Source organism: Osmia bicornis, chromosome 15, assembly GCF_907164935.1.
Source record: "Osmia bicornis bicornis chromosome 15, iOsmBic2.1, whole genome shotgun sequence".
Classification (NCBI taxonomy): domain Eukaryota; kingdom Metazoa; phylum Arthropoda; class Insecta; order Hymenoptera; family Megachilidae; genus Osmia; species Osmia bicornis.
Window position 1 is genome coordinate 7,508,167 of NC_060230.1, and position 23,722 is coordinate 7,531,888.

At 29.5% G+C, this 23,722-nt stretch overlaps 7 protein-coding genes across 13 annotated transcripts; 4 read left to right on the plus strand and 3 right to left on the minus strand.

Moving 5' to 3' along the window:
• Positions 1–217: 217 nt before the first annotated feature.
• Positions 218–4,425, plus strand: LOC114875709 (eukaryotic translation initiation factor 5A). 4 transcript variants are annotated; one of them, XM_029186314.2, is made up of 4 exons: positions 218–282; positions 1,769–2,065; positions 2,212–2,346; positions 2,877–4,425. In XM_029186314.2, exons 2-4 carry the CDS (start codon positions 1,790–1,792, stop codon positions 2,946–2,948), a joined length of 483 nt encoding a protein of 160 aa, XP_029042147.1. In that variant the 5' UTR covers positions 218–282; positions 1,769–1,789; the 3' UTR covers positions 2,949–4,425. The 4 variants fall into 4 exon arrangements, with proteins under 4 accessions (XP_029042147.1, XP_029042145.1, XP_029042148.1 ...); XM_029186312.2 differs by having other exon boundaries at positions 246–316; XM_029186315.1 differs by lacking the exon at positions 2,877–4,425 and adding an exon at positions 2,423–2,721 and having other exon boundaries at positions 246–316.
• A 1,748-nt stretch (positions 4,426–6,173) lies between these two features.
• Positions 6,174–8,158, minus strand: LOC114875706 (F-actin-capping protein subunit beta). Of its 2 annotated transcripts, none has more exons than XM_029186307.2 (4): positions 7,988–8,158; positions 7,318–7,529; positions 6,890–7,262; positions 6,174–6,827 (listed from the first exon to the last, which is right to left on the minus strand). In XM_029186307.2, exons 1-4 carry the CDS (start codon positions 7,988–7,990, stop codon positions 6,594–6,596), a joined length of 822 nt encoding a protein of 273 aa, XP_029042140.1. In that variant the 5' UTR covers positions 7,991–8,158; the 3' UTR covers positions 6,174–6,593. The 2 variants fall into 2 exon arrangements, with proteins under 2 accessions (XP_029042140.1, XP_029042141.1); XM_029186308.2 differs by lacking the exon at positions 7,988–8,158 and adding an exon at positions 7,810–7,929.
• A 728-nt stretch (positions 8,159–8,886) lies between these two features.
• Positions 8,887–12,728, plus strand: LOC114875703 (1-acyl-sn-glycerol-3-phosphate acyltransferase gamma-like). 2 transcript variants are annotated; one of them, XM_029186303.2, is made up of 7 exons: positions 8,887–9,137; positions 9,824–10,093; positions 10,292–10,464; positions 10,596–10,757; positions 10,966–11,304; positions 11,387–11,606; positions 11,691–12,728. In XM_029186303.2, the coding sequence occupies exons 2-7, from the start codon at positions 9,913–9,915 to the stop codon at positions 11,774–11,776; spliced, it is 1,161 nt and encodes a 386-aa protein (XP_029042136.1). In that variant the 5' UTR covers positions 8,887–9,137; positions 9,824–9,912; the 3' UTR covers positions 11,777–12,728. The 2 variants fall into 2 exon arrangements, with proteins under 2 accessions (XP_029042136.1, XP_046144987.1); XM_046289031.1 differs by lacking the exon at positions 8,887–9,137 and adding an exon at positions 9,427–9,451.
• A 93-nt stretch (positions 12,729–12,821) lies between these two features.
• On the minus strand, positions 12,822–15,925 carry LOC114875708. Its single transcript, XM_029186311.2, has 4 exons — positions 15,866–15,925; positions 14,031–14,201; positions 13,194–13,501; positions 12,822–12,994 (listed from the first exon to the last, which is right to left on the minus strand). Exons 2-4 carry the CDS (start codon positions 14,046–14,048, stop codon positions 12,823–12,825), a joined length of 498 nt encoding a protein of 165 aa, XP_029042144.1. The 5' UTR covers positions 14,049–14,201; positions 15,866–15,925; the 3' UTR covers position 12,822.
• LOC114875707 (odorant-binding protein 59a) lies at positions 14,301–16,485 on the plus strand. The gene is made up of 7 exons (XM_029186310.2): positions 14,301–14,885; positions 14,946–15,126; positions 15,203–15,435; positions 15,512–15,719; positions 15,801–15,836; positions 15,899–16,090; positions 16,237–16,485. Exons 2-7 carry the CDS (start codon positions 15,064–15,066, stop codon positions 16,258–16,260), a joined length of 756 nt encoding a protein of 251 aa, XP_029042143.1. The 5' UTR covers positions 14,301–14,885; positions 14,946–15,063; the 3' UTR covers positions 16,261–16,485.
• On the minus strand, positions 16,189–18,652 carry LOC114875705 (IST1 homolog). The gene is made up of 6 exons (XM_029186306.2): positions 17,866–18,652; positions 17,523–17,799; positions 17,298–17,453; positions 17,097–17,228; positions 16,975–17,028; positions 16,189–16,820 (listed from the first exon to the last, which is right to left on the minus strand). The coding sequence occupies exons 1-6, from the start codon at positions 18,132–18,134 to the stop codon at positions 16,641–16,643; spliced, it is 1,068 nt and encodes a 355-aa protein (XP_029042139.1). The 5' UTR covers positions 18,135–18,652; the 3' UTR covers positions 16,189–16,640.
• A 344-nt stretch (positions 18,653–18,996) lies between these two features.
• LOC114875711 lies at positions 18,997–21,686 on the plus strand. 2 transcript variants are annotated; one of them, XM_029186316.2, is made up of 3 exons: positions 18,997–19,263; positions 19,343–19,590; positions 20,836–21,686. In XM_029186316.2, the coding sequence occupies exons 2-3, from the start codon at positions 19,353–19,355 to the stop codon at positions 20,895–20,897; spliced, it is 300 nt and encodes a 99-aa protein (XP_029042149.1). In that variant the 5' UTR covers positions 18,997–19,263; positions 19,343–19,352; the 3' UTR covers positions 20,898–21,686. The 2 variants fall into 2 exon arrangements, with proteins under 2 accessions (XP_029042149.1, XP_046144988.1); XM_046289032.1 differs by lacking the exon at positions 20,836–21,686 and adding an exon at positions 20,089–20,132 and having other exon boundaries at positions 18,998–19,263.
• The last annotated feature ends 2,036 nt before the right edge of the window (positions 21,687–23,722 follow it).

Consider the following 23,722-nt stretch of genomic DNA (forward strand, 5'->3'; position numbering starts at 1 on the left):
AAACAAGCACGAGAATAAATTTTATTTTGTTATTGTACAATAGAAACATTAATGATTTAGTACATATCAATAAAGTACCAAATTTAACTAAACATCAGTTAAATAGCGCCTGCGTATTATGCCTAACTTCCAACTGGCATAAAATTTCACATCAACTTTACCCCCACATGACAGACTTTTAGCCGGAATCCGTGGATCTATTCGGGTGGCCCCCTGTCGCCGATTAGCGGTACGCGCAAGCGCAGCCAGCTCTTCTGGTTAGAGTGTCCATTTTGATCACATGTGAGTATCTCCAGTCTGTTCTCCTTTTTTCACGGTGAGTTTACCCGATCCATTTGTGATTACTCGTACAAGTTTGTAAAACGTGTGTTAAAAAAGTCTCGAGAATAAGGAACGAAATTATTAGAGGGCAGTTCGGTATTCGTAATTTTTTCCACTTACCTCGAGAGTCGGCAACTTCGACGACGAACCGCACGCAATTCTTTTCGCGCCATCTTCTTGAGGAAAACGATCAAAAATCCGCAGTAAACTCGTCCTCGAAGGTAATTCGACCTTCGTTAGACTTTCCACTTGATTTTCTATTGAAAGGATTTAATAATCGGTCAACTGTCAGCCGGGTTGAATCTTTGGTTAGATCGTACTTCTACAACGTGTTCGTTTTCTCTCCAATCATCATCTCAAAGCTTTTTCAAGCTTTTTGCGTTTTAAGCTTTTCTTGTAAACGTTTTATAAAATTCTTCTATCCAATTATAGCTAAACCTTTCTTTTTTCCTTATTTGTAATATCAGAAGAATAAACAACTTTTTTGAAATTTTGAATAATCCTTACTGCATTCTATCAAAGGTGTTATTTACTGTTATATTTAATTTCTATGTAATCAAGTGCAACATTTTTTATTAATGCTTCCAAATTTTAATTAAAAATATCAATGGACTTTCTATGTCTAAAGAGATGGTTATTAAAATGTTCATAGTGTTACGTTTCAAAACATATTGTGAAAAATTGAACAGTTCTATGTTTTATGTTTATCTTTCATTCTAGTATAATAATTTTTATATTAATTGCTTTAAAATTTTGATTAAAGCATGACTTTGATTCTCATTTAATTATTTGCCTGAAATACTAGTATTAACATAATCTTGATAAATTTTGTTATCATCCATTGTTCATGACAGATTACATTTCATATGATAATCGATAAAGATAATTCTGTAATTCTTTCAAAATTTCTTAATTATTAAAGAAAATTATAAAGTATATTTTGGGAACTGTATCAGTTATATACTTATACAACCTTTTATTACATTTTATTATTACATTATATTGCAAGTTGTTTCGTTGATAAAACTTGGTTTTATTAATTGATTATTATTATTGTTCAATTCAACTTAAAATGAGTTCATGATGCTTTGATCCCTGTAATACTTCATATTATGCTTTTTAGTATTCATGTTGCATAACAATTGTAAAAGATGTAAAATTTAAATATTTTCAATTTAATATTTAGTATATTATATTATAAAAATATTTGATATGTTAATCACAACTAAATTTATATAGATTGTATAATAGTTTGATACAGAACATTTAAAATTATGAAAGGGGTTTCCATATTTGCTTATAATACTTTAAAATCATGAATTCCTTTCATTTTTAATATATTTTCAAGTAAAAATGAAGTTATGAATATTTTTAATTATATAATCAATCTGTTTTGTTTGCAATTGAAGTTTCATTATTAATCTATAATTATTAATTATGATTTCAGAATAAATAAAAAACAACAAGGATGGCAGACATTGAGGATACTCACTTCGAAACCGGAGACTCTGGTGCTTCTGTAACATACCCTATGCAGTGTTCTGCACTGCGTAAAAATGGGTTTGTAATGCTCAAATCACGACCATGTAAAATTGTAGAAATGTCAACATCAAAAACCGGAAAACATGGCCATGCCAAAGTACATCTTGTAGGCATTGACATTTTTACTTCAAAAAAGTATGAAGATATTTGTCCTTCTACGCACAACATGGACGTGCCATTTGTTAAGCGAGAAGATTACCAGGTATTTAAAAATTTACATTAAGTCAATGATTTGTATGGAAAATATTGAATAAACCATTTTTGTTTTTAATCATATTATTTTTTTAGTGTTCTTAATGTATATTTGAAATATAGATTTTTGTATTCATTTTCTTTATTATATTACAGCTAGCAGACATATCTGACGATGGCTACTTGTGCCTGATGGCTGATAATGGTGAACTTCGTGAAGATTTAAAAATTCCTGATGGTGAATTAGGTGCTCAGTTACGTGCCGATCACGAGGCTGGAAAGGAGCTTCTGGTAAGTGTCATTGTTACAGAAAATAATCTTTTGTATTCTTATTATAATAATAAAATATCTTTTTCCTCAAAAGTAGTATTATATATACCGTGGCAACATGCAAATGCGCATATTATGAACTGATGTTAATAATATTCTGTGAACTAAATAAAATAAAATTTAGTATAGGTCATCTTACAGTACAGATATTGGCAAATAATTATAATTATCTGTTGATTTTTCCTCATAATTAATGAATCCAAAAAGTGTTATTGCAAAAAATATAGTTCTATTTTTTAAATATTTGTATTGTATTTCAGTGAATTAATACGTGTAGGGATTCTGTATGTGTATTTTTTGTATAAAAATTTTAATATAAGTTAATGAGAACGGTAATGAATCTAAAAAGTGTTATTGCAAAAAATAAAGTTCTATTTTTTAAATATTTTTATTGTATTTCAGTGAATTAATACATGTAGGGATTCTGTATGTGTATTTTTTGTATAAAAATTTTAATATAAGTTAATGAGAACGGTAATCTGTTGTTTCAGTGCACTGTACTGAAGGCCTGTGGTGAGGAGGTCGTGATCGCCATCAAAACTAACACTGCCATCGATAAATAATTGTGTTCAGTCCAGACTCCACCATCACATTAAAGAAAAAAACAAAACACACACAGCTAATATATTATTAAGAGAAACCTAAGATACAATACAAGATGATCAATGGTTAACATAAGAACTATTACCAACAACAAATAGAGAGGAAAAGAGTGGGGGGCACTTGAAAAGAATAAAATGAAGGGAAAGGAAGTAAGAATAAGGAAAAGGAAAGAGACAAACAATTATATAATTATAAAAAATGAAAGGAAGGGAAAACAAATGTGCGCGAGCGTGTAAGTGTGAAGGAGGAGAGGATTACAAATAATTGCAAAAAAAAGAAAAAAAAAACAAATAAAAAGAGAATAAACCAAGAAACAGTATCAGCTTAGACCTTAAAAAAACAAAGAATGTTTTTGGCGGCTTAATGGGTTGAGATTAAAAATGCAATTTTGACAATGGGATATTTTGAAAAAGAACTCTTTTGTCTTGATTTGTGGTTTCTAAAATTTTCATATGATTAGAGTTCTATTTCTATTGGAATTTCAATTACCCTTGCAATAATGATTATATGCAATTCTAACTGATGTTATAATTTTATTGAAATTCTAGTACATTTAGAATTTTAATTACCTATAAGTTTAGGTTCCTTATACCAACCCTTTATTACATTATACTTTTCATTGAAATTTCAATTCTTTTGCACTTTGATGTTTGATATCTTCTATTCTACTGAAATAAGTAAAATTCTAATTTCATTAGAATCTTGATTCCTCTAACATTTCCAGTTTTGTTAGAATTCTGGTTTTTTCCACATTTGAGATTGATCTTTTTCCTTTTATTGAAGTACTACGTCATAGTGTAACTGTCCCGATTTAGAATTCCTATCCTATTTTAATTTTGAATTTTTTGTATACAATTATATTCTAATTCTATCCAATCATTAGTAGAATTCTATATTTAAGTTACGTTAAACAAAATTCATGTTTTTATTACAGACTCTCTTGAATTTTGTATCTATCCAAAGTCCTTTTGTCTTATTAAGTACTTGTTTTTATAATTTGCATTTTACTAAAACAGGAATGCTTGAAATTTTTGATCTCTTTAAAAATTTATATTATTTTCGATTTGATAAAAATTACTACTATTTTTTGTTTAATTCTTCCAATTTACATGAACAATTCAGGTTCATAACTTTCACTCAAAATTAAATTCTGTGCTCGCAATTCTACATATAAGAATATTAAAGTTTTAATTTTAAACATAGATCTGAGAAATTTTTATTACTTCTCTGTGAATTTCAGAAATTTCATTTGAAGCTCACGTTTCTGATGTTGTTTTGTGTAGAACGATTCCCAAAGCAACATTTTGACATTCAGAATCGAAACTTCAAATTCAACAAATGTAAAACTGAAATTTAACATGAAATTTTGGAATTCAATTTGAATTACGGATTCTGTATAATCAAGTTTCGAAAATAAAAAACAATGTCAAATTTGAATTCTGAAATTTTAAGTTCATTAGTTAATTTGGTTTCTGACTTGAAATTTTTCATTGCAATGTAAGAACTGATCTTACATTTAACACTTGATTTCAAATCAGACCATACCATCTACGAAAAAAGTAAGAAAATGCAAAAAAATATATATATAAAAAATGAATGATAACAAACAACTAAGCTACTATAATCTAAGCAGACTAATTTAAGATTAAGGCGACCTAGATAAATGAATTTAATCGATAAAAAAGCCGAAAAAACGAATCAATAGGCCTCACGGTCGTACTTCAACCACGAGAGGTGGAAATCATTTTCTTTCTGCTTCTCTAAATACTTTGATTATACACCACTGCTGGTCATTCTTTTAATTTACTTTTTATTAATTGATCAATATTTTAATGATATTCCGAGAGTATTATTTTTGTCTTAGTTTCCAATTAATAATAAATATTAATAGAATCCAACTGATCAGTATAATAGCTCATTTTTCCGCCACAGATTCATTGACACACACAGTTTGAAAATATTCTTATAATATTATTTAATACTATGTATACGCATAAAATCAATGTATAAAACATGTTTTACGAATATAATATATATATATATATATACATATACATTTGAAAAAATTTAACCAGCATTGGCGTATATAAGAAAGTAAAGATACGTATGCATACACACACACATACACATATATGCGGTGGTAAAGTATATGAGAATACACACAAGTATATACGAAAGTACATGATTATGAAATTAAAACCAGGAAACACAGGCGTAAAATATATAACTAAAAATGAATACCAACGAGCATTTGTTTATACGGCAGAAGTCAATGGAGGATAAATAAATGAGATAAAAAGCAGTCGATGCTTTCGTGTCACCTTTTATATATTTTGTAGCTTGCAGTTTTATTGTGGTATATATTTTTTTTAAATTCAGCTTTTATAATTCTTTTTCATCGTTAACATTTTTTTTTATTAGACAGTCCTATTAGTATTTTGATTAGCAATAATTAATAAAGTTTGTAGTTAACATTCTATATTCAAATTTTGAATTCAATTAAAAATCAATCAAATAGTATTCGATAGTAATTTACGAGAATTTATAAAAATTAGAAATGACTGAAATTTTCGTTTAGTTAAGTTCTAGTATTATTAAACATATTTGGGTGGGTACTCAATAATTTATTAGAAGTTTATTCGCAAATATTCTCTTTAATATTCCTACATTTTCAAACATTAATACTCTTATATCTCGTATTATTATTAATTATTAATGATTAAAAAAACATTACGAGTGCCATTATGTATATTTGTGCTAGTAAGCACAAGCATACGCTTTTATCCCTTATACACATACACGCACACACATACACACAATATACAAAGAACATGACAAAAGATATGTAACACAAAGATGTATCTTAAATGCGATTATGACTGCTTTTTTTCATTTATTGTAAAACTTAGATACGTTTATAAAAGTATAAAATATTAAAGTTTTATAATTTATGCCTATGTGTATTAAACATTATAGGCATACTGGGTGATTAAAAAAGCACTATTATGAAAGTTTTGTACATTTGCATAGATAAAATTCTTGGATATAACGAGAAATATAGCAATTTATAAAAATAATAGTAAACAATATGCAATTCTATGAAAGTGTACAGAAACTTCCCAATAATGCTTCATAAATTAATACTTAATTTAAGTATATTTAAAATAAGTAACCACGCAAAAACATAAAACTTAAACATATTTATTGTACCTATATTTAAAAACATTTTTAACGTAAATATGCATTCCATGAAAATATGATAAATTAATTGGTTTGAAGTGTAAATAGTGATTTTAGGTGTTACATACCTTTAGGCACATCCTATATATATATATACATAAAACCCAGACACTCGTAATGTTTCTTAATATTATATTCAAAATCTCGACATAATTAATAATTGATATTCAATTATTCATTCTTTAATACTTCAGGAAAAATTCATCTTTACCGCTGCACCCTGCATATCACAGGAAACTGTTCAAAATTCTCGTCAATAATGACAGCAACAATTCGATTTTTAATTTTATCATTTACGATATTTTTCTTATCTTTTTTTATTGACATTCTTCTAGATCGAAGAAAAGTTGATCCTCTTCGCAGGATCAATTATTGGCGTTTCTCCTTTGAAGTGCGGCCGCTAGATCCTGTCTAAGAGCAGCCTGTTGTCTTTGATCGGCTAAAGATTGCACAGACCTTAATCCATTTACAATGTCTTTCGTTTTTCCAAAATATATTTCATTTAAAGTATTTCGAATTTTATTTTCCATGTCCTCGACCATGCGACCAATGTTTGCAATATGAGGAGAACTTTCGCTTATTTGAGCATCTTGTTCCACCTGAAAGGTAAAACATTAATTAAACGGATATACAAAATTTAGACGAAGATTAATTAACAAACCTGTCTAGTAAGACTTCCTCCTAAATTCATTGTTCCAGATCCATGCTTATTAGTCTGCAACCAAAGCATGGCAGTGGAAGTTAATTTGTAGTGCGCAGTTCGTCCAGTGGACTTCTCTTGAACTTCTACTACATGAATGGAATCCCAACAGCCTTTGATTTTCTTTGAACCATCCCCTGCTTTTTTAATTAGAATCACTGCTGCAAAACCATGATCCAAGTCCCATAAATAGACAGAAGAGACTCCACCCTCGAAGTAAAGTTCTCTGTACTGATCAAATGCATGATTTGCATCTATTTCTAACTTTCTGAGTCTCTCAGAAGGCATTGAACCATCTTCTAATGGTGGATCATAAGTATTACTCCAAGGTGATCTAGGGGAAGGTGATATTTTAAAAAGGAATAAATGAGAATAGTATGTTTAATTACCTATAAGAATCTCCATCTCTATTATAATCGCATAGTAAATAATCTTTTCCAGATTCTTTGTCTTTTGCAATTTTTAGAGGTTGATCAACTGAAGATAAAAGATCTTCGCAGAGAGATGGCACTAGATCTATTAAATCACTTAAGTTTTTTTCAATCTGTTGAGGAGGTAGTCTTCTCATCAAATCCAATGCACAATCCATTTGCTGCTCCGTCTTTAAATTAACACACAAAAGTAAGTTCAATTTAATTTTTAATATAATGTAATTGGGTGAATTATTTTATATGCTTATAACAAAGCTATAGTACAATACAGAAACAAATAAATTTAATTTTGTTAGCTAACGATAAAACTTTTTAATCTTAAAGAAGTGTAATTAATTCTATAATTTTTTAAAAATAATCGCAATTTCACTGTATGAAACCAATGGCGCCATTTTGACGTTTATTTCATTTGAGGTTAAGTAAAAATTTGCTTTTTAAATTTACACTTACTAAAGGATAAAAATTCGTACAGTAAATGTTCTCCAAATTTCGGATATCAGTAACTGATTTTACACATTCAAATTTTATTATAACTAAGAGGGTTTACTAAGGCTTTAATCTATAATTTCAGAGGACGTCATCGATAAAGAAAGATACTGTTGTTATCGTTTGACAATATTACACTCACCATTGTAAATAATTTTAAAGTTTTATCAATGTCAATCAGATCATCAATCAATCAAAACTACAAAATCAGTGAAAAATTTTATTGAAACTGTTTATCCGTCGACTCGCATTCAGTCACCGAAAACGAATATTCAAGGGGCGTGTCAAGATTGGTGTTGATTGGTCAATCACTAAACAATGTCACCAATCTGATACAACAAAAACTACTAATTACAAATTGACAGTGAAATAACAACTGTTGCGGGAACTGTAGATCTTCTAGTAATCTTTCTCAGTAAAGGTTGTGGGTTGCTGCCCGTGGAACGCTGAACCGCTCTGCTCGTGATGGTTCGATGCGATTTAATATTTAAATTATAACTTAAAAATTTATGTAAAGAAAAATAAACTAATTAAACTTTGAACGGGTTACTTATTATACAGCTCGGTTAGTATAATTAAAACATCGCCAAGTAATTAAACGCTCGATTAAAGAGAAATGAAATTCAATTAGAGAACCAATTAGGTTGATTGATAATTAATCTTAAAAATAAATTAAATGCACAGTGGTGTTGCTAATGATTATTTACTTAGTAATCAAGAGCTATATATACCAGTAGTCCTTGCAAAATCAGTTGTTCTTTGCCCTACGTTTTGAAGAAGCACAGTCTCTGAAAAATATTTCAAATTCAGTTTTATTTGTTCAAGTTATTAATTGTTTAATTAAAAGTTTTTTCAAGTTTGAATAGTTTATTTAAAAAGTTTTCCTTCAGTTACATTTCAAATAATCGCACATAACGTAAGCAGAGTCAGCAGAGTGCTTAGCGCTCCACGGGTACCCAATCCACGGCCCATAAACTCAAAATCCCTACAATTCACGCGAGTTCTCGCAACAATAGTAAATAGTTTAGTAATAATTTAGATTTTGACACTATATTTTTCTAAGCGCCAGTCATTCGCATTTACATTCTTACATAATTTCCTTAATTAAAATACCCATTTGTTTGATCGAAATCAATACAAAGGATTAATATTATCTGACTAGTCAATTTTCATTGACTAACTCACATAAGATTATCATTTTCTTGGCGACCTTATTCTTGTTAGTTACTATCTCTCAACACTTCAGATTATAAGAGTTGGTTGTTCCGAAATTATAGAAATGATTTGAGTCGGTAAGTCAAATTAAAATAGTTTATAAATTATTTTAATTTGTTTATCTAAAATCAAAAATGTTTCCTGAATTTTCGCTGTATTCTTTCTGTAAATTATAATGACTGTTACATAAATTCTTTAATTCTTTAATGTTTCATTTATGATTCCTTATATTAATAAATATTTATAATGAAATGATAAATGGTTTATTTGCATGCATTGTAAATTTATATTAATTCTTTTTTAGAATTCACTTTGCCTTGGAAAACCAATGTTTTCTACAGTATTTTTATAATACTTTATTTTCTTTAAGGATTTTCATTTAAGTGTAAAAGTAGGTTATATATTATCCTTAGATGATTTATAAATAATGAAACACTATTTAATAATTATTAATAACATTGAAGTTATTATTAACTAATTTGCTTAAGTGTATTATCAGAAAAAGATTAGATAATTGTTTATATGTATCGTATTGGTAATATACTATTTTTATTTAAATATTATTCATAAAATTTTGAAACTTTTTGTTTGTTTCAAGGTACTTGTAATAATAATGGTTGCTTAGATAACAGTTTTTGTCAATTATTAAATTTTCTCTTAATTTTTCAAATAAAGTTAAATAAATAATAAAAATGAAAATAATGTTCTATATACATAGTTTTAATTATAAGTTCATATCTTATTTTAGATTTGTTTATTTCAGGTGTAAAAATTCAAGGTTTCCAAGAGATATATATATATATATATGTATGCTTTTTTGTTATTAAACGCACATATAAAAAATTTTAAGAGATGGGGCTAATGGAAACATTAAAGCAGTCCACTGTGATTCATCTGATGTTTGCTATAACATTTTTTACATCGGGTTTGATAATCAATTTCTTCCAGTGCTTTTTGTACTTTGGCCTTAGACCTTTTTCCAGATATTTTTATCGAAAAATTAACTATTATCTCTGTTATTCTTTTTATAGCCGTAAGTCACTATATCATTTTAAATATAGCATTTCTAACTACCTTTTTTTGTGTATTTAATTCTATTTATATAATTCTGTATATTGTTTTATATTGTTGTTTTGAAATTGAATTTTTAATAATACCTTTTTAAATCTAATTAAAGAAAAAAAATAGACGATTGATTTTTATTTTTCTAAAATTTGAATTTTATTTTCAGAGTTAGTATTTATGGCAGAATGGTGGTCTGGATCGGATATAGTTATATACATAGATAAAGAGGAGTTTGATAAATATTATGGAAAAGAACATGGTTATTTATTAATGAACCACAGCTATGAAACAGATTGGCTTTTTGGCTGGGTTTTCTGTGAGCGTATTGGAGTACTTGGTGTAAGTATTTAGTTACATGTACATACAGTACCGAGTATGGTCGGCTGCTCGAGGGAAAATGACGACGTAGGGAAAACGTCACCAAATATATAGAAGTCCGTGGCTCTATTAATTTAAAATATGTTTTTCAGAATTGTAAAGCATATGCAAAGAAATCATTACAATATATTCCAACATTAGGTTGGGCATGGAAATTTGCTGAATGTATATTCTTAGAAAGAAACTGGAATAAAGACAAACAAATAATCGCTTCTCAGATTAAAGAACTTGCTGAATATCCTGACAGTATATGGGTAATGAAAATGTTTGCTATTTATATCTAATTCTTATCATTTGATTTTTAAGTGCATTAAACTCTCGCTATATTGCTGGCTGCGCGAGTTCTGCCACAATATCAAAGGTCCCGTAAACGGCGGTATAGTGAGAATTTACTGTAGCACAATTATTTATGAATTCATTTTTCAAATAAATTTTTTATTTTATTTCAAATTATCTTTGCAGTTACTTTTGTATCCTGAGGGAACACGTTTCACGCCACAAAAGTTAGTGGCCAGTCAGAAGTTTGCCCAAGAAAAGGGTCTTCCAGTATTGAAGTACCATTTAACCCCCCGCATAAAAGGCTTCACGGCTAGTATACCACACATGCGTGGTAAAAACACCGCGATATATGATATACAAATACATTTTAAACCGGACGACCCAGTAAAGCCAACAATTACGAATTTGTTACTGGGAAAACGAGTCGAGGCACATCTTCATATGCGAAGAATTGCATTGGAGGAGGTACCAGAAGACGAAGAGGCTGCGGCAGAATGGTTATATAAGCTTTATCAGAGAAAAGTATGATTTAGAACAATTTATTCGAAACGCTAGATTAAAAGATTACTTTAAAAAAAATTTTAATATAATTATTGTTTTTTAGGATCGTTTGGCAGAGAGTTTTATGCAAACAGGTGATCTTTTCGCAACCAGTGGTGAACCTAGACCAGATCAGTTTAGACTGAAAAGAAGGTATTATACATTAATTAATACGATTGGTTGGGCAGTGGTAGTTTTAGTACCAATGCTTTATTATTTGGTTAATCTATTCTTATCTGGATCAACCATTTATTTCTCCATTGGTGTGGGTATTATTTTTGTGTGTAAGTATTCTAATTTTACACAATGTTATTGATTAAATATTATTTGGTATTGCCTTGAATTTAATATTTATATTTCTTTTTCAGTTTATTTATTAATGCAGAAAACAATAGGAATGTCTGAAATAAGTAAGAGTTCGTCTTATGGAACCGATGATAAAAAATCAAAATAAGAAAATAAAGAGAATATATTGGTAAATCTTTAGAGGCTATTGTCACACAAATATATAATTATCTTTTCCTTGTGATTTTTTCTTCGTGAAAGTCACTACGTGGAACGTATTTCCAGAGGTTTGAGAAAGTATTTGTTTTAATTCTGTTGGATAATGTATTAAAATCAGACAGCTGTATTATAGTATCAGTATGACTATAATTTATATTATATTTACAAGTCAATTTTGGAGAAAGAATATTTTTGGTTTGGTAAATTGGATATTTTAGGAAATCATAAATTTTTGTTATAACGATGGTGGTTGTATTAAATGAATTATTTCTATTTTTTAATGATGATGTTTCAATGAAATTTCTGGCGATTTATTAAAGTTTCATTTAATAAAAAAAAAAAAATAAACTACATTTTTGGAATGTAAAAGTAGCAGTTTTAAAGAAATGCAAACATTTTAGATGAAATGAAAATATTTTCAAACTATTTAGTTAGTTTACAATAATGTATATTTTATAAAAGTGATTCTTCAATAGTGCACAAATATTAATTAAAGGTTGTTATAAATAGTTTTCTAAAATATGCATTTTAATTTAATATTTTTATTCAAGTAGCTTTGGAGGTGGTTGTATTTTGAGTATAATGTTATGTGTATGTACATATTATGTAGAATAGGTCTTTCTTTACAGTTTTGTTATTACCAATGTATTTACTATTTACTTAGTATCATTGGTGAAACTAGGCAGGGATGGGTCTGGCCTCTCAAAAATGTGGACTGGGACCTTCACTTGTATAAGGTTTAGAGATTCTAAGATCCTAAAATTCTGAGTTCGTTAATAAAGCTAACGAACTAAGGGATTTGGCCCGCCTCAGAAAAAAATCCTAGTTACACCAATTTATATCAGAATTTTTATTTTCGTATATAGATGTTGTTACTGTTAAATAAATATTTTAACCCAGTTTTTCTTTTTTAAAAGTACATAATTTCTGAATCCTATGATTAGAAATTCAAAGATTGCATGAGAAGTGTAGTATTTGTTAAGTTTGATTCTCCTTTTAACTTATTAGCTTTCTTATGTTGCTTTCATGGTGTATTTCCGTATACCCTCCAAAGGGTTTAGCAATGTATCGAATCGTTCTTAATTTACCCCTTGCATCGTAATAACCATATTGTCCTTTTATTGTACCATCCCGATGTCTTTCTTCCAGCCTATACTGTCTACTTTTTCTGAAACAAATAGAAATAGGTTGAAAATGTTACACATCCATATAATACAAAATTCGGATTTAAAGTCTGTAATAAATAAATCTAACTTTTATAAACGATAATTAAGAAACTTATTCAATAATAATTACATATTATTTGTAGTAATTGATTTATTTATTGTATGTACAAATTTATTCGGCGCTTTTAGCATTAGATTTACCCGTATCCAGTATCGAATCCAAAAATGTAAGTTTGTGGTCCTTCATGACCCTGTACATGAAAATGCAGTCTATCACTTTCTTTGGATAAATTCCAAGGTAATATAGTTTCTTCTTCTTGTTTCTTCACATGATGATCAATTACCGGTTTATCTCGTCTTAACTTCTGTAGTTTATTGTTCCCTTTCATTATATGCTTTGAATTGTTTTTACTATGTAATATTTGTTGTGGATTATCCGCGTATAATTGATGATGATGATTGGACCACAAGGCATTGTTCGCGAATACGAAAACTGCATTGGTAAAAAACTAGAAGAGAAAATGTTATGAATTTTAAATATTTTCAATTGAAGGAGTATGCTGAAAAATAGAAAATTTTTAGTTCATTTTTTTTTTTCTATAAGCTGATCGATCTAAATACTAGAGATTGCTGATTTGTTTCACTTTCACGCTTTTTAGTGGCTCGGTGTTTTTTGAGGATTGATTGTAATCGCAATTCACTGTTCTAGTTGCACATTCTGTAATTTGAATTGTGAATAAAAATAGAAAACAACAATCGCAATATTTTGAAACAAATTAAAAATTAGAAATTTAGAAATTTCAATGGTATTAAACATATTGAAATTCTAGTTGATGTTCCTTCAGTACATAAAGGAATCTTCAATTTTAAATCACTTTAGATAAAATAATAATTACAGTATTATATTGAAAATTTACGAATAAAATGTTAACTTACAATAACAGAAATTGAATAATTCTTTTCTATAATGTATAGTTAATTGAATGGTTAATTGAGATTTGAGGAACAATTTAGTTTTATATAAAAATAAACACTTACGAGAAACTTTACGTGCATTATTCACGTTAGTGACAAATTGAATGAGAAAAGAGATTGACAATTTTCATTCTAATTTGCGCTCAACTTTCATATTTCCTCTCCCTTTTATCCCCTCCACAAAGCACTCGCAATGACTATAGATCGAAGACGGAACATGCCTTCTGCTATATCCTAGTATAAATATGTGTAAAAAACTCTTTGTATTGCAATAACCTTAACCCCTTTTGATTCTATTTCTAAGAAATCGGTCAAAATCAGCAGAAGATTGAAAAATTGTTAAAATAATTGTTTGACAAATTTGTATCTTAAAATGACCGCTAGAAATAAAAATTTTTAAAAACTGACCGTTGCGCTATCTATATAAAAACGGCGGAAACTACTCAACAACTTATCGATTAAGTTTGTCGCTCTATGGAGGCAAGAGCTCTTCTTTATCGGCACCGACGACAGCCGCCATATGTTCCAGAAAATCAGTCGGTAAGTTGTTGAGTAGTTTGAACCACTTTTGTGTAGATGGTACAACCATCGAAAAAGATGTAGAGTGATGGTAATGCAGGTTTGGTGGAAGGTACGAATCCCACTGAATATACACGGATTCCCGCCTTCGGTAAAGGCGTACTCCTTTTACCTTCACCACACTACTATTTTAATCTTTTTTTTATCTTGTACTGATTTTGACTAAGAGAAGAGCGTTTCGTCTTAGAATCCTTCCTTTTAATAACGCAGAAACATGTCTGTGAGTGACGCTGAGACGTTGTACATGACGTTGTATATGAAATGTTCTCTTTTCAAAAAGACAATGAAAATTCTAGCGCTCGTTTCGACCAGGATTGCATAATTCATGTGCAACAGGAAGTAAATAATTCAGGAAACATCATGTCACCGAAACGATCACTGAATTTGAATCCCTTTCAGAGATGGAATGATACGCAATTAATGTCATCATCTTTTTGTGTTAATTTCCTTTATATATTCGAGCAAAAAGGAGCACACGTTCATTAATCGTAAGTTAACTCTACAAAACGTTAGCAGCATGAAACTTTTCGGACCGCTAATTTTAACATACATTGTTCTACTTTTCTTTGACGAAGGAACAGTAAGTTGTTTTACTATAATTTTAATAAAAAATTATAAATTGAAAAGGAAATTTAGAAGCACATATGATTTTTTAGTCTTTGAAATGTCGTTCTGGGAATCAACAAGTGGACGCACGATTTCAAAAGGTGTTGATGATCTGTAAAAAGAGATACACTGATTCGAATACAGACAATTCGGAAGATTCTGTTTCGGAGAATAACAGTTCAGAAAGCGACTCAAATTCTAACGAGAATGTTTATGATAAAAATTATTTTGATACAAAGGACGGCAGATCTTACAATCAGTCCACAAATACTCAAAGATATAGGTGTGATCTTTATATAAAATAGAGGCTGTATTAAATTTGTATATTTTAATTATTAATAAATTTTTCTTTGATATAGAAATTCTAATAGAAACAGCGATATGAATACTTCTGGTCGTTCAGTAAATGGAAATATCAGACATTTCCAAAACATGAAAAACATTCGTAAATCAAATAATCAAAATTCATGGAATTCCAGAGATTCACAAAATAAAAATAACTATCGTAATGGAGAAATGAATAACGGAGACATGAAGTTTGATAATAATACCGGTCAAGAACAAGCTGTAAGAACTATAAATTATTTTTTGTCCATATCTTTGTTTTTTGCACAGTATAATTAAATAAGTAACTTTAATTCGTTACAGTGTATCGTGCAGTGCTTCTTCAATGAATTGAATGTTGTAAGTAAAATTTCATATAATTCGTTTACCTTCAAGACTGAAATAATTTATAAAATCATCAGGTGGATCAGAAAGGATTTCCAGAAAGGGATATGGTAATTCCATTAATGAGCCAGAATATTCAAGATCCAGAATTGAAAGACTTTGTTGAAGAATCAATCACAGAATGCTTTCATTACCTACAATCAAACAAGAGAGAGAAGTGTGAATTTTCGCAGAACCTTTTAACATGTTTGGCTGAAAAAGGGCAACAAGTATATCTTTTAATATCTAAAAAATCAGTAGTAACTTTCATTACAATTATTTTTTTTATTAATTGGTTTAAATGTAAATATTATAACATTAATTATAAAACTAGGCACTAGATTACAATTAAAATAAGCAACAATTTTATTTTTAGAAATGTGAAGATTGGGAAAATTAAAAGAATGTCTTCATATGATTTTTTCAACCACATAAGAAGATAAAAGATTATATAGAAGACATATGTAATAAAAAAAAGTTATAAACAGCCATTCGAGTAAATTTAAGTGAGCATATAATAGCTTTAGTAAAATTGCAAATACTATATAGCATAATGTTTTGTTAACACTTTTTCGCTTAAACTGTTTATACAGCATTATTAAAAAAAATTGCCAATATCACAATATTTAACATATTTGTTATTAATGCAATATCTAGGTTCCTAAAACCCAGCATATTTTATAGTAATAAAACTATATAACATTTTTCATTTTCATTACCTACAGTTTTTGTATTGCAAGATACATATTATACCCAGTATACGTTTACAAGCCTAAAAAGCTATTTTCTTTTCTTTAAATCTTCAAATCGTTTCATTAAATCATCGAAATCAATATCTTCGCTGGTAGATGGATTGTTTGGGGGTAAATCAGTCTCGGTTGGCACAGCTGGTAGATCTGGAAGCTGAAAATCATTCATCGGCATTTTTGATCGTGGTTGTGGTTTCGGTTTCTGCTCAGACTGTAATAGAAAATCATAAATAATTGTTTTACATAAACGTATAATAAAGCTTTAAACAAAATGTAACATTAGCAAATAAACAAAAAATAAATTTATACTATTTAACTCAACATAATATATTATAGAAATAATTATAACACATTAATTACATTACCTGTTTGTTTAAGTCAGGTGGAAATGATCCATAGGGTGGAGGCAAATCATTTTCCTACGCAAACAAAAATCTAATAATTATTTGTAAGATATATATCATAATATAAATAAAATAATACTTACAGGTTTATTGCTGTTAGAGTTATCCCAAGGAATATTATAAGAAACATTAGTTGGATTATAAGGAACATTTTGATCTTTATTTTCTGTAGGTACTGATGGAGATACAAATCCCATAGGTCCCTTTTCTGAATTCTAAAGAAACAAATTAAATTAAAATGGTATTCATCCCGTAATAGTATATCCAATTTAACAATTATTTACAATTAAGTTTGATGTAGGATTAGGTAACAGTGGAGGTTGGGGAAATCCAATAAACCCAACTGGTTGTGGCATACCACCGCCAGAAGCTGTGTCTAAATTATTTCTAGTTTCACCTCCAACATCAATCAGAAGAGCATCTTGGCCTTCTGACATTACCTAAAACATTATTCATTGCTGTTACTTGTAATTCATTGTTTGATATTAGTTTTACTTCATAGCTTTTACCTGTGGATCTGGCTCATATTCAACATTATAATTCTTCGCAATCTCTATAAGATACTTCTCTACGAGAACTTTAGATGGTGATTGTACGCTCATTTTGTGCTTCAATTTTTCAGAAACTGTTTGTACCGCTTCCTCTCTACAAGCATCTGTGTATTGCTTACCATACTTAGATGTTAAGATATCAGCAATTACTTTAATTTCTTGAACATCTGTCTGAATCCTGGGAGCAGCCCAGATTATTGTAGAAATAGCTTCTGCTAATCCTTCATCTAAATTTCTAAAACAACCATGTAAATGATATAAAGTAAACGTAAGAGATGTGATGAATTATGGAAATCCTTACTTCATTTGTTGAATGAGTCCGAAACGCGCCAACAAGAGATCGCAATACATTTCGAGCAATTCCATAGCCTCGACCATGTAATCTTCTCTAATGATGTGTTCAACTCGTATCTTTGCTCTCTCAATTTTTCCAGCGGCAATATAATCAGCTATTTCTTTCCTTGCTTTCTGAGCAAGTTCAGTTTTCTTTTTCTCGAGTAATTTTAACCGATTTATCGCAAGACGCAAATGCGTCTTTAGTTTAGTATAATTCGGCCCACTCGAAAACATTTTTGTCGTTCTTGTCACAATTAAAGAAAACTGATATGATCTCTCATACCATACGTGGGAGAATAATATATGTTATTCGGCAACTGACGGATCAGAGTGATCAACTATGACTCAAGTTAACTATATAGGTTACTGCAACGCCAAGTATGATGATTTATTTACAACCAATTTGTATTCAAGAAATGTATGATGACAAATGTAAAAATGAATTTTGATATGTAAATAAAATAATGTATGACATATAATTATTGAACAATACAAAGAACAATTAATACATAAAAATTATGGAATCTATATTGTATGTTGGTGGTATTATTCACTGATAACGTGAACGTAGTCAGAAATAAGTTAGCATGACTTTTCTTAATATGTGTTCATGTGTGAAACACGTGAAACATATATGTGGATGTGTCCAGGGCTGCTTTTAACATGGGGCAAACGGGGCACTTGCCTGGACTCCGCGCCACTTTCAAAAATACAATGAACACACTGCTGAATTTTAAAACCCTGAAACTTTGAAATTTAGAAATTTTTATAGTTCTGGAATTTTGGGAATCTGAAATATTGACGTTCCAGATTTGTAGGATTTCAAACTGATGAATAACACGCGCCTTGTAATCTCTAGGGACAGCTCTGTATGTATTCATAATATTATAGCGTTCTTTTTAAATATTATAATGCAAATTTAAGCTCCTACAGATACAAGACTGGTCATGCTTTTTTAACTCAGATATGGCAATGCTCTGTTGGAGACACTAACGATAAATAATGAAGTATAATCGTTAATTGCAAAGCAATCTGCTCATCTCATTAGAGTGTGCAGTGTGAAGTATTTCACACTTTTATGTTAGGATAGAGCAGATGGCGCTTGTTCTCGAGACAGTTTCAGGATCCTTCGAAAATAAAATCATGATCAGTCTTCTTTGATTTGTAGTCACTGTTTTTGACATCAAACGCATTTCCGAATTATCGCACGTTATTTACACATGTTTGGAGTACGGACTTGTAAGTTGAATCGCATGAGTACGGGTTGACTGATAGTAGGGAATCAGATGATCTAATAGTGAAACTTGTGTAACTGCCGGCGAAGAAATTCCTGGTCATGCCTACTGTAGAGTATTTAAAAATGGTATAGCTCGTATTGTTTATCGTTAATTATACTACGTAAGAATCAGAGGTTTGAATTAAATCTATTAATCTGTTTGCAGCGCTGAAAAAATGCTAACGTCAAAACGATCGGGATCAGTCAGTCCCGAGGAGGTTGACAATGGATCTGATACAAGGGTTTCTGCCGCCGAGGGAAATGGTTCAGTAGCGTCAAACGCGTGTCGAAACGATTCTTTACCAGAGGAATTTTTGTCAAGCAGAAGAATTGGACGAAGAAATGCTTTAACTTATGCCGAAAGTGGAATGGTAGATCTACCAGACCGCTTCGAGGAGCTTTCTATGGAAACAGGTTAGTTTTGCCTGTGAAAAATAAACTGTGTATATATGTCATCATGTTAGAAATTAGGTGTACCTTCATAAGAAATATAAGAAATGAAACTACACAAAATTTATAGAAGCTAAGATTAGATAATTTAATGAGGGTTAATCCTTAATGATAAGATGTTCTTATAAATCAAATAGATTATTTGATACTTTATATTTGCCAGTGGATATCAATCAGATGTGGTATTTGGTGTGAATGTTAAAAAATATTATTGCAGGGATTAACAAGTAACTGTTTGTTAATGATTATTGCAATTATAACTAAATAATTATATATGCCTTGATATCATGATCTTTCTTTTGTATTTGATTTTCTCCCCTTTTATTTCTTAAACATTTTTAATTATTAATTCCTATACATTCCTATTCGGACATACCTTATATCCCTTCTCATTTCACTTTCTAATATTCAGCTTATTATTTATCCAAGCTAGATGAATTAATATTATTCATTTTTCCCAAGTTCAAGTCTCACAACCAGAACGGGGATGATTCTACATAAACATACAGTAAGTGGAATGTGTAGAATGATATTTTTTCGTTTCTAGATAAGATAATGTTTAAAATTTATCGAAATTATTATATTTAAAAAAAAATCGTTATGTTGGTCCTACTGTTGAAAAAGCGCCCCTTAACGTTGAGGAAGAGAACTATAAATCGAAGTATTTTTTGCGCTCCCTATCGGCAAAATCTAAAAACTCATTTTAGCACCAGACAATAGATGGCGTCATATGTTTTCCCACAGCGGTCTTTTTAAAACATAGAAAGTACCATGACCTTTGAGGGTGATTAATTCAGGAATTAAACTTCGTATAATAAAATATCACTCTACATTTTCGGCTTATTTTTTCATTTAGATTTACCTTTCCATCGCATATCTTACGCGTTCTGTTTTAAAACTGTAAATTTATTGTGCGGTTATTCATTTATTTGATTTAAAGCAAGAGTCGATTAAATGGATTTCAGTATGTACTGAAATTACTGAATTGTTATTTGTGTTTGTGAAAGATATCATGACTTGTAGCGATTTTATATTTTGTTTACTATCTTTCGAACTACGGTTAACTATTTATTTGAACGATAGATATCTATGAAACGATTTTCACAGCATGAAACAGTAATTTTGTACATGCAAACGTGTTCTTGAAATGTGCATCAACCAGCGAAACATTTTCAACGATTTGTAACGTAAGAAACAACGTAATTGCAGATGAGCCTAGTACTGAGGGACGAAATTCAAGCACACCGGGTACATCGAAACAGCAACATTGATGTAATTTGAGGTTTCTTTAGAAAATTCCTTCATCTCTACATCGACAATGCACGATGTAGTAGGGAAAAGACCAGGGAAAAGACAGTATTACTTTAAGATCGTACTGAATGCCTCAGTAAGAGTTGTTAACATGCCATTCTGTCACTTGAGATTATACTTTCACGCCTAATTATTTAAGTAATTATATGTTAATATATATACAATCTCATTATATTTTCAAGGTTAGGTACATATGAGGGGGTTAAAGTCATCCAACTCTGATTTTAAGAAACAAGAATCTATTAATTACATTTCGCAGCAATGTTTTCCCTCAACTGCGCGGACGCGTCTGCGCGAAGGTACTCCCTCGCCACAGAACTTATATACTTGTCATTCAAAATTGCGTGGCCGCGCATGCGTGGAAGTGTTCCTGCGCAAACAGAATTTATATGCGCGTCATTCAAAATTGCGTGGACGCGCATGCGTGGAAGTGTTCCTGCGCATACAGAATTTATATGCGCGTTATTCAAAATTCTGCGCTTAATTTTGGCTTGTGACTTTTTTCTTTAAACAGAATTTGTCCCAGATTTTTGGAGCATCCTCTATACTTCTATGTTAACTAACTTTTTAAACATACGTAAGTAATACTACAATGGTACAAATAAAACGGGCTATTTAATATTAAACATTTTCCTACCAGATAATAAAATACGTTTATCTGTGTTCCTGTAAATCCAAGAACCGTTAAGGATGTCAGAAAATTGTGAAAAGAACTTAATAATTTGTTTTTGTTTTTTTTTTTTTTTTTTTTTTAAACTGCTCTTAACATAAAGCAAGATAAAGACAAAAATTAAAATACATATATAGCTTTCATATTATTCAAAATACGAGAACGTTGTTTGTGTGAAAGATAAACGGACAGTATTGCACTTCTAAATCGGTTGTGAAATCTTGCACACATTTATATGAACAATATTCTCGTATTTTTTGTATTTTGAAAAATCGTTGTGAGTATAATGTCAATCTAATGTATATGTACAATTATGGCGAATGTATTAGTTAAAATTATACAGGACCATTATTATTAAGCTAAATATATTGCAATTATGTATGGTGTGATAGTCCTACACTGTGATTCAAAATAATTTTAGTTAACTATATTATGTACAAAAATGATACGTAATTAGGTTTAAAAACCATATGTTACTTTTAGAAGATTTTTTATTTTATTTAATTTGTTTTTGCTACTCTAGCAAGAATGTGATAATCTTTATAGAGATGATGATAATAAATTATTCATTATTTTATAAATTTTAAAAGAGAAGAATGTAGTAAAATAATAATCAGTGAATTTTAAGAAAAATGAACTGCGTTTGTCAGGGTAAAATGCAATACGTTCAAAAGAACTAATAAATAATTTATAATACTAAAAAGAAAAATGTACAACGTTTTGTCATCCTTAACAACTGATATTAAATAATAATCAATTATAATTTATTTAAAGACATATTATATAGGATGAGTTATTAGGAATGATTATTTTAGGTTATTCTATAAAATTTTTGTTTAATTTTATATTTAGTGTTTAGTTAATTATGCGCAAAACAAATGTTGACTCTTTCTTTTTATAATAAGAATTTGTATAAATGAAACTAAAAACACTACACTGTAATTGTTAAAATGTAAATATGCATACATGTAATTAAATTTAATGTTTTGCACGTAATAAGGTTGAATGACTGATAATGATGTTGTATAAGAAAACAAATGTTATTTTGTTGCGCAATGTATAATGATATTAGTTCAATGTATTCGATTTTTAAAACGGTAACAATTCGTGTTACTAAATGAATAATACAAGTAAACAGCAATGAGCTCCGAACAGTATTTATGTAACTGTAATTAATATAACAGTAATGTGTAATCATTAAGTAAATCAATTTCATGGGTTTAATTAAGTGTATTTAATTATTTCATGCGTTCAAAATTTATATATATTTAACATATTTTGTATATGTATAGTGCGATTTTGTCATAAATAGCGACGAACATAAAATTTATTTATTCATAGTTTATTTAATATGTCTAAGGAGGTAGATCTATATGTTAAGGGCCTACGTCTCACAGAGCGTAATTCTACGGCCTTCAATCGTAAGGGGTTAAAGTATTTAAGGTTATAGATAAAAACCCAGCTAAAGATGTCGGCCTATAAATGCTGGTAAACAGTAAATGTTAAAAAATATTTACCGAATTGCATGTACAGTAACGGTTCTCGCGATTGAATTAATTATTTAAGTTTGCTGTGTTTAGAAAATAAATACGATCGTAGCGATGTATATCATACATGTGCGAGACTAGTACACAAATATACTTGGTACATACGAATGATAGTATAACCTTTTTCCATTCCCTGTATTGCTTTGCTGATAGCTATCTTAAATTCACCAGTTAAACGCGCCACGAAGTAAACAAACCTACTGATACATAAAAAGTAGTTAAACTAACCATAATATCGTAGTGTATCGCGCGGTGAATGAATATTTAATAAGAATATGACTGCTAATTACTTGAAGATATGATCTCCTATGATTCATTACTCTCTAATGATGTACAGTTACTATCACAAATCTTCGTATGCGTTCCTCATACATATATACCTCTGATTGCGCATGCGCGGTAGTAGAATAAATGTGCGCATACAATTAATATCCAGAATATTATATTCAATACATGATTATATATAATTTAATATTCGATTCTTTAATTATATACATAGTTTATCTTTTGTTAAGAAAACACAACTTTCGGGAATCGTGAAGCTATTATATTTTCTCCTGTAAACTTA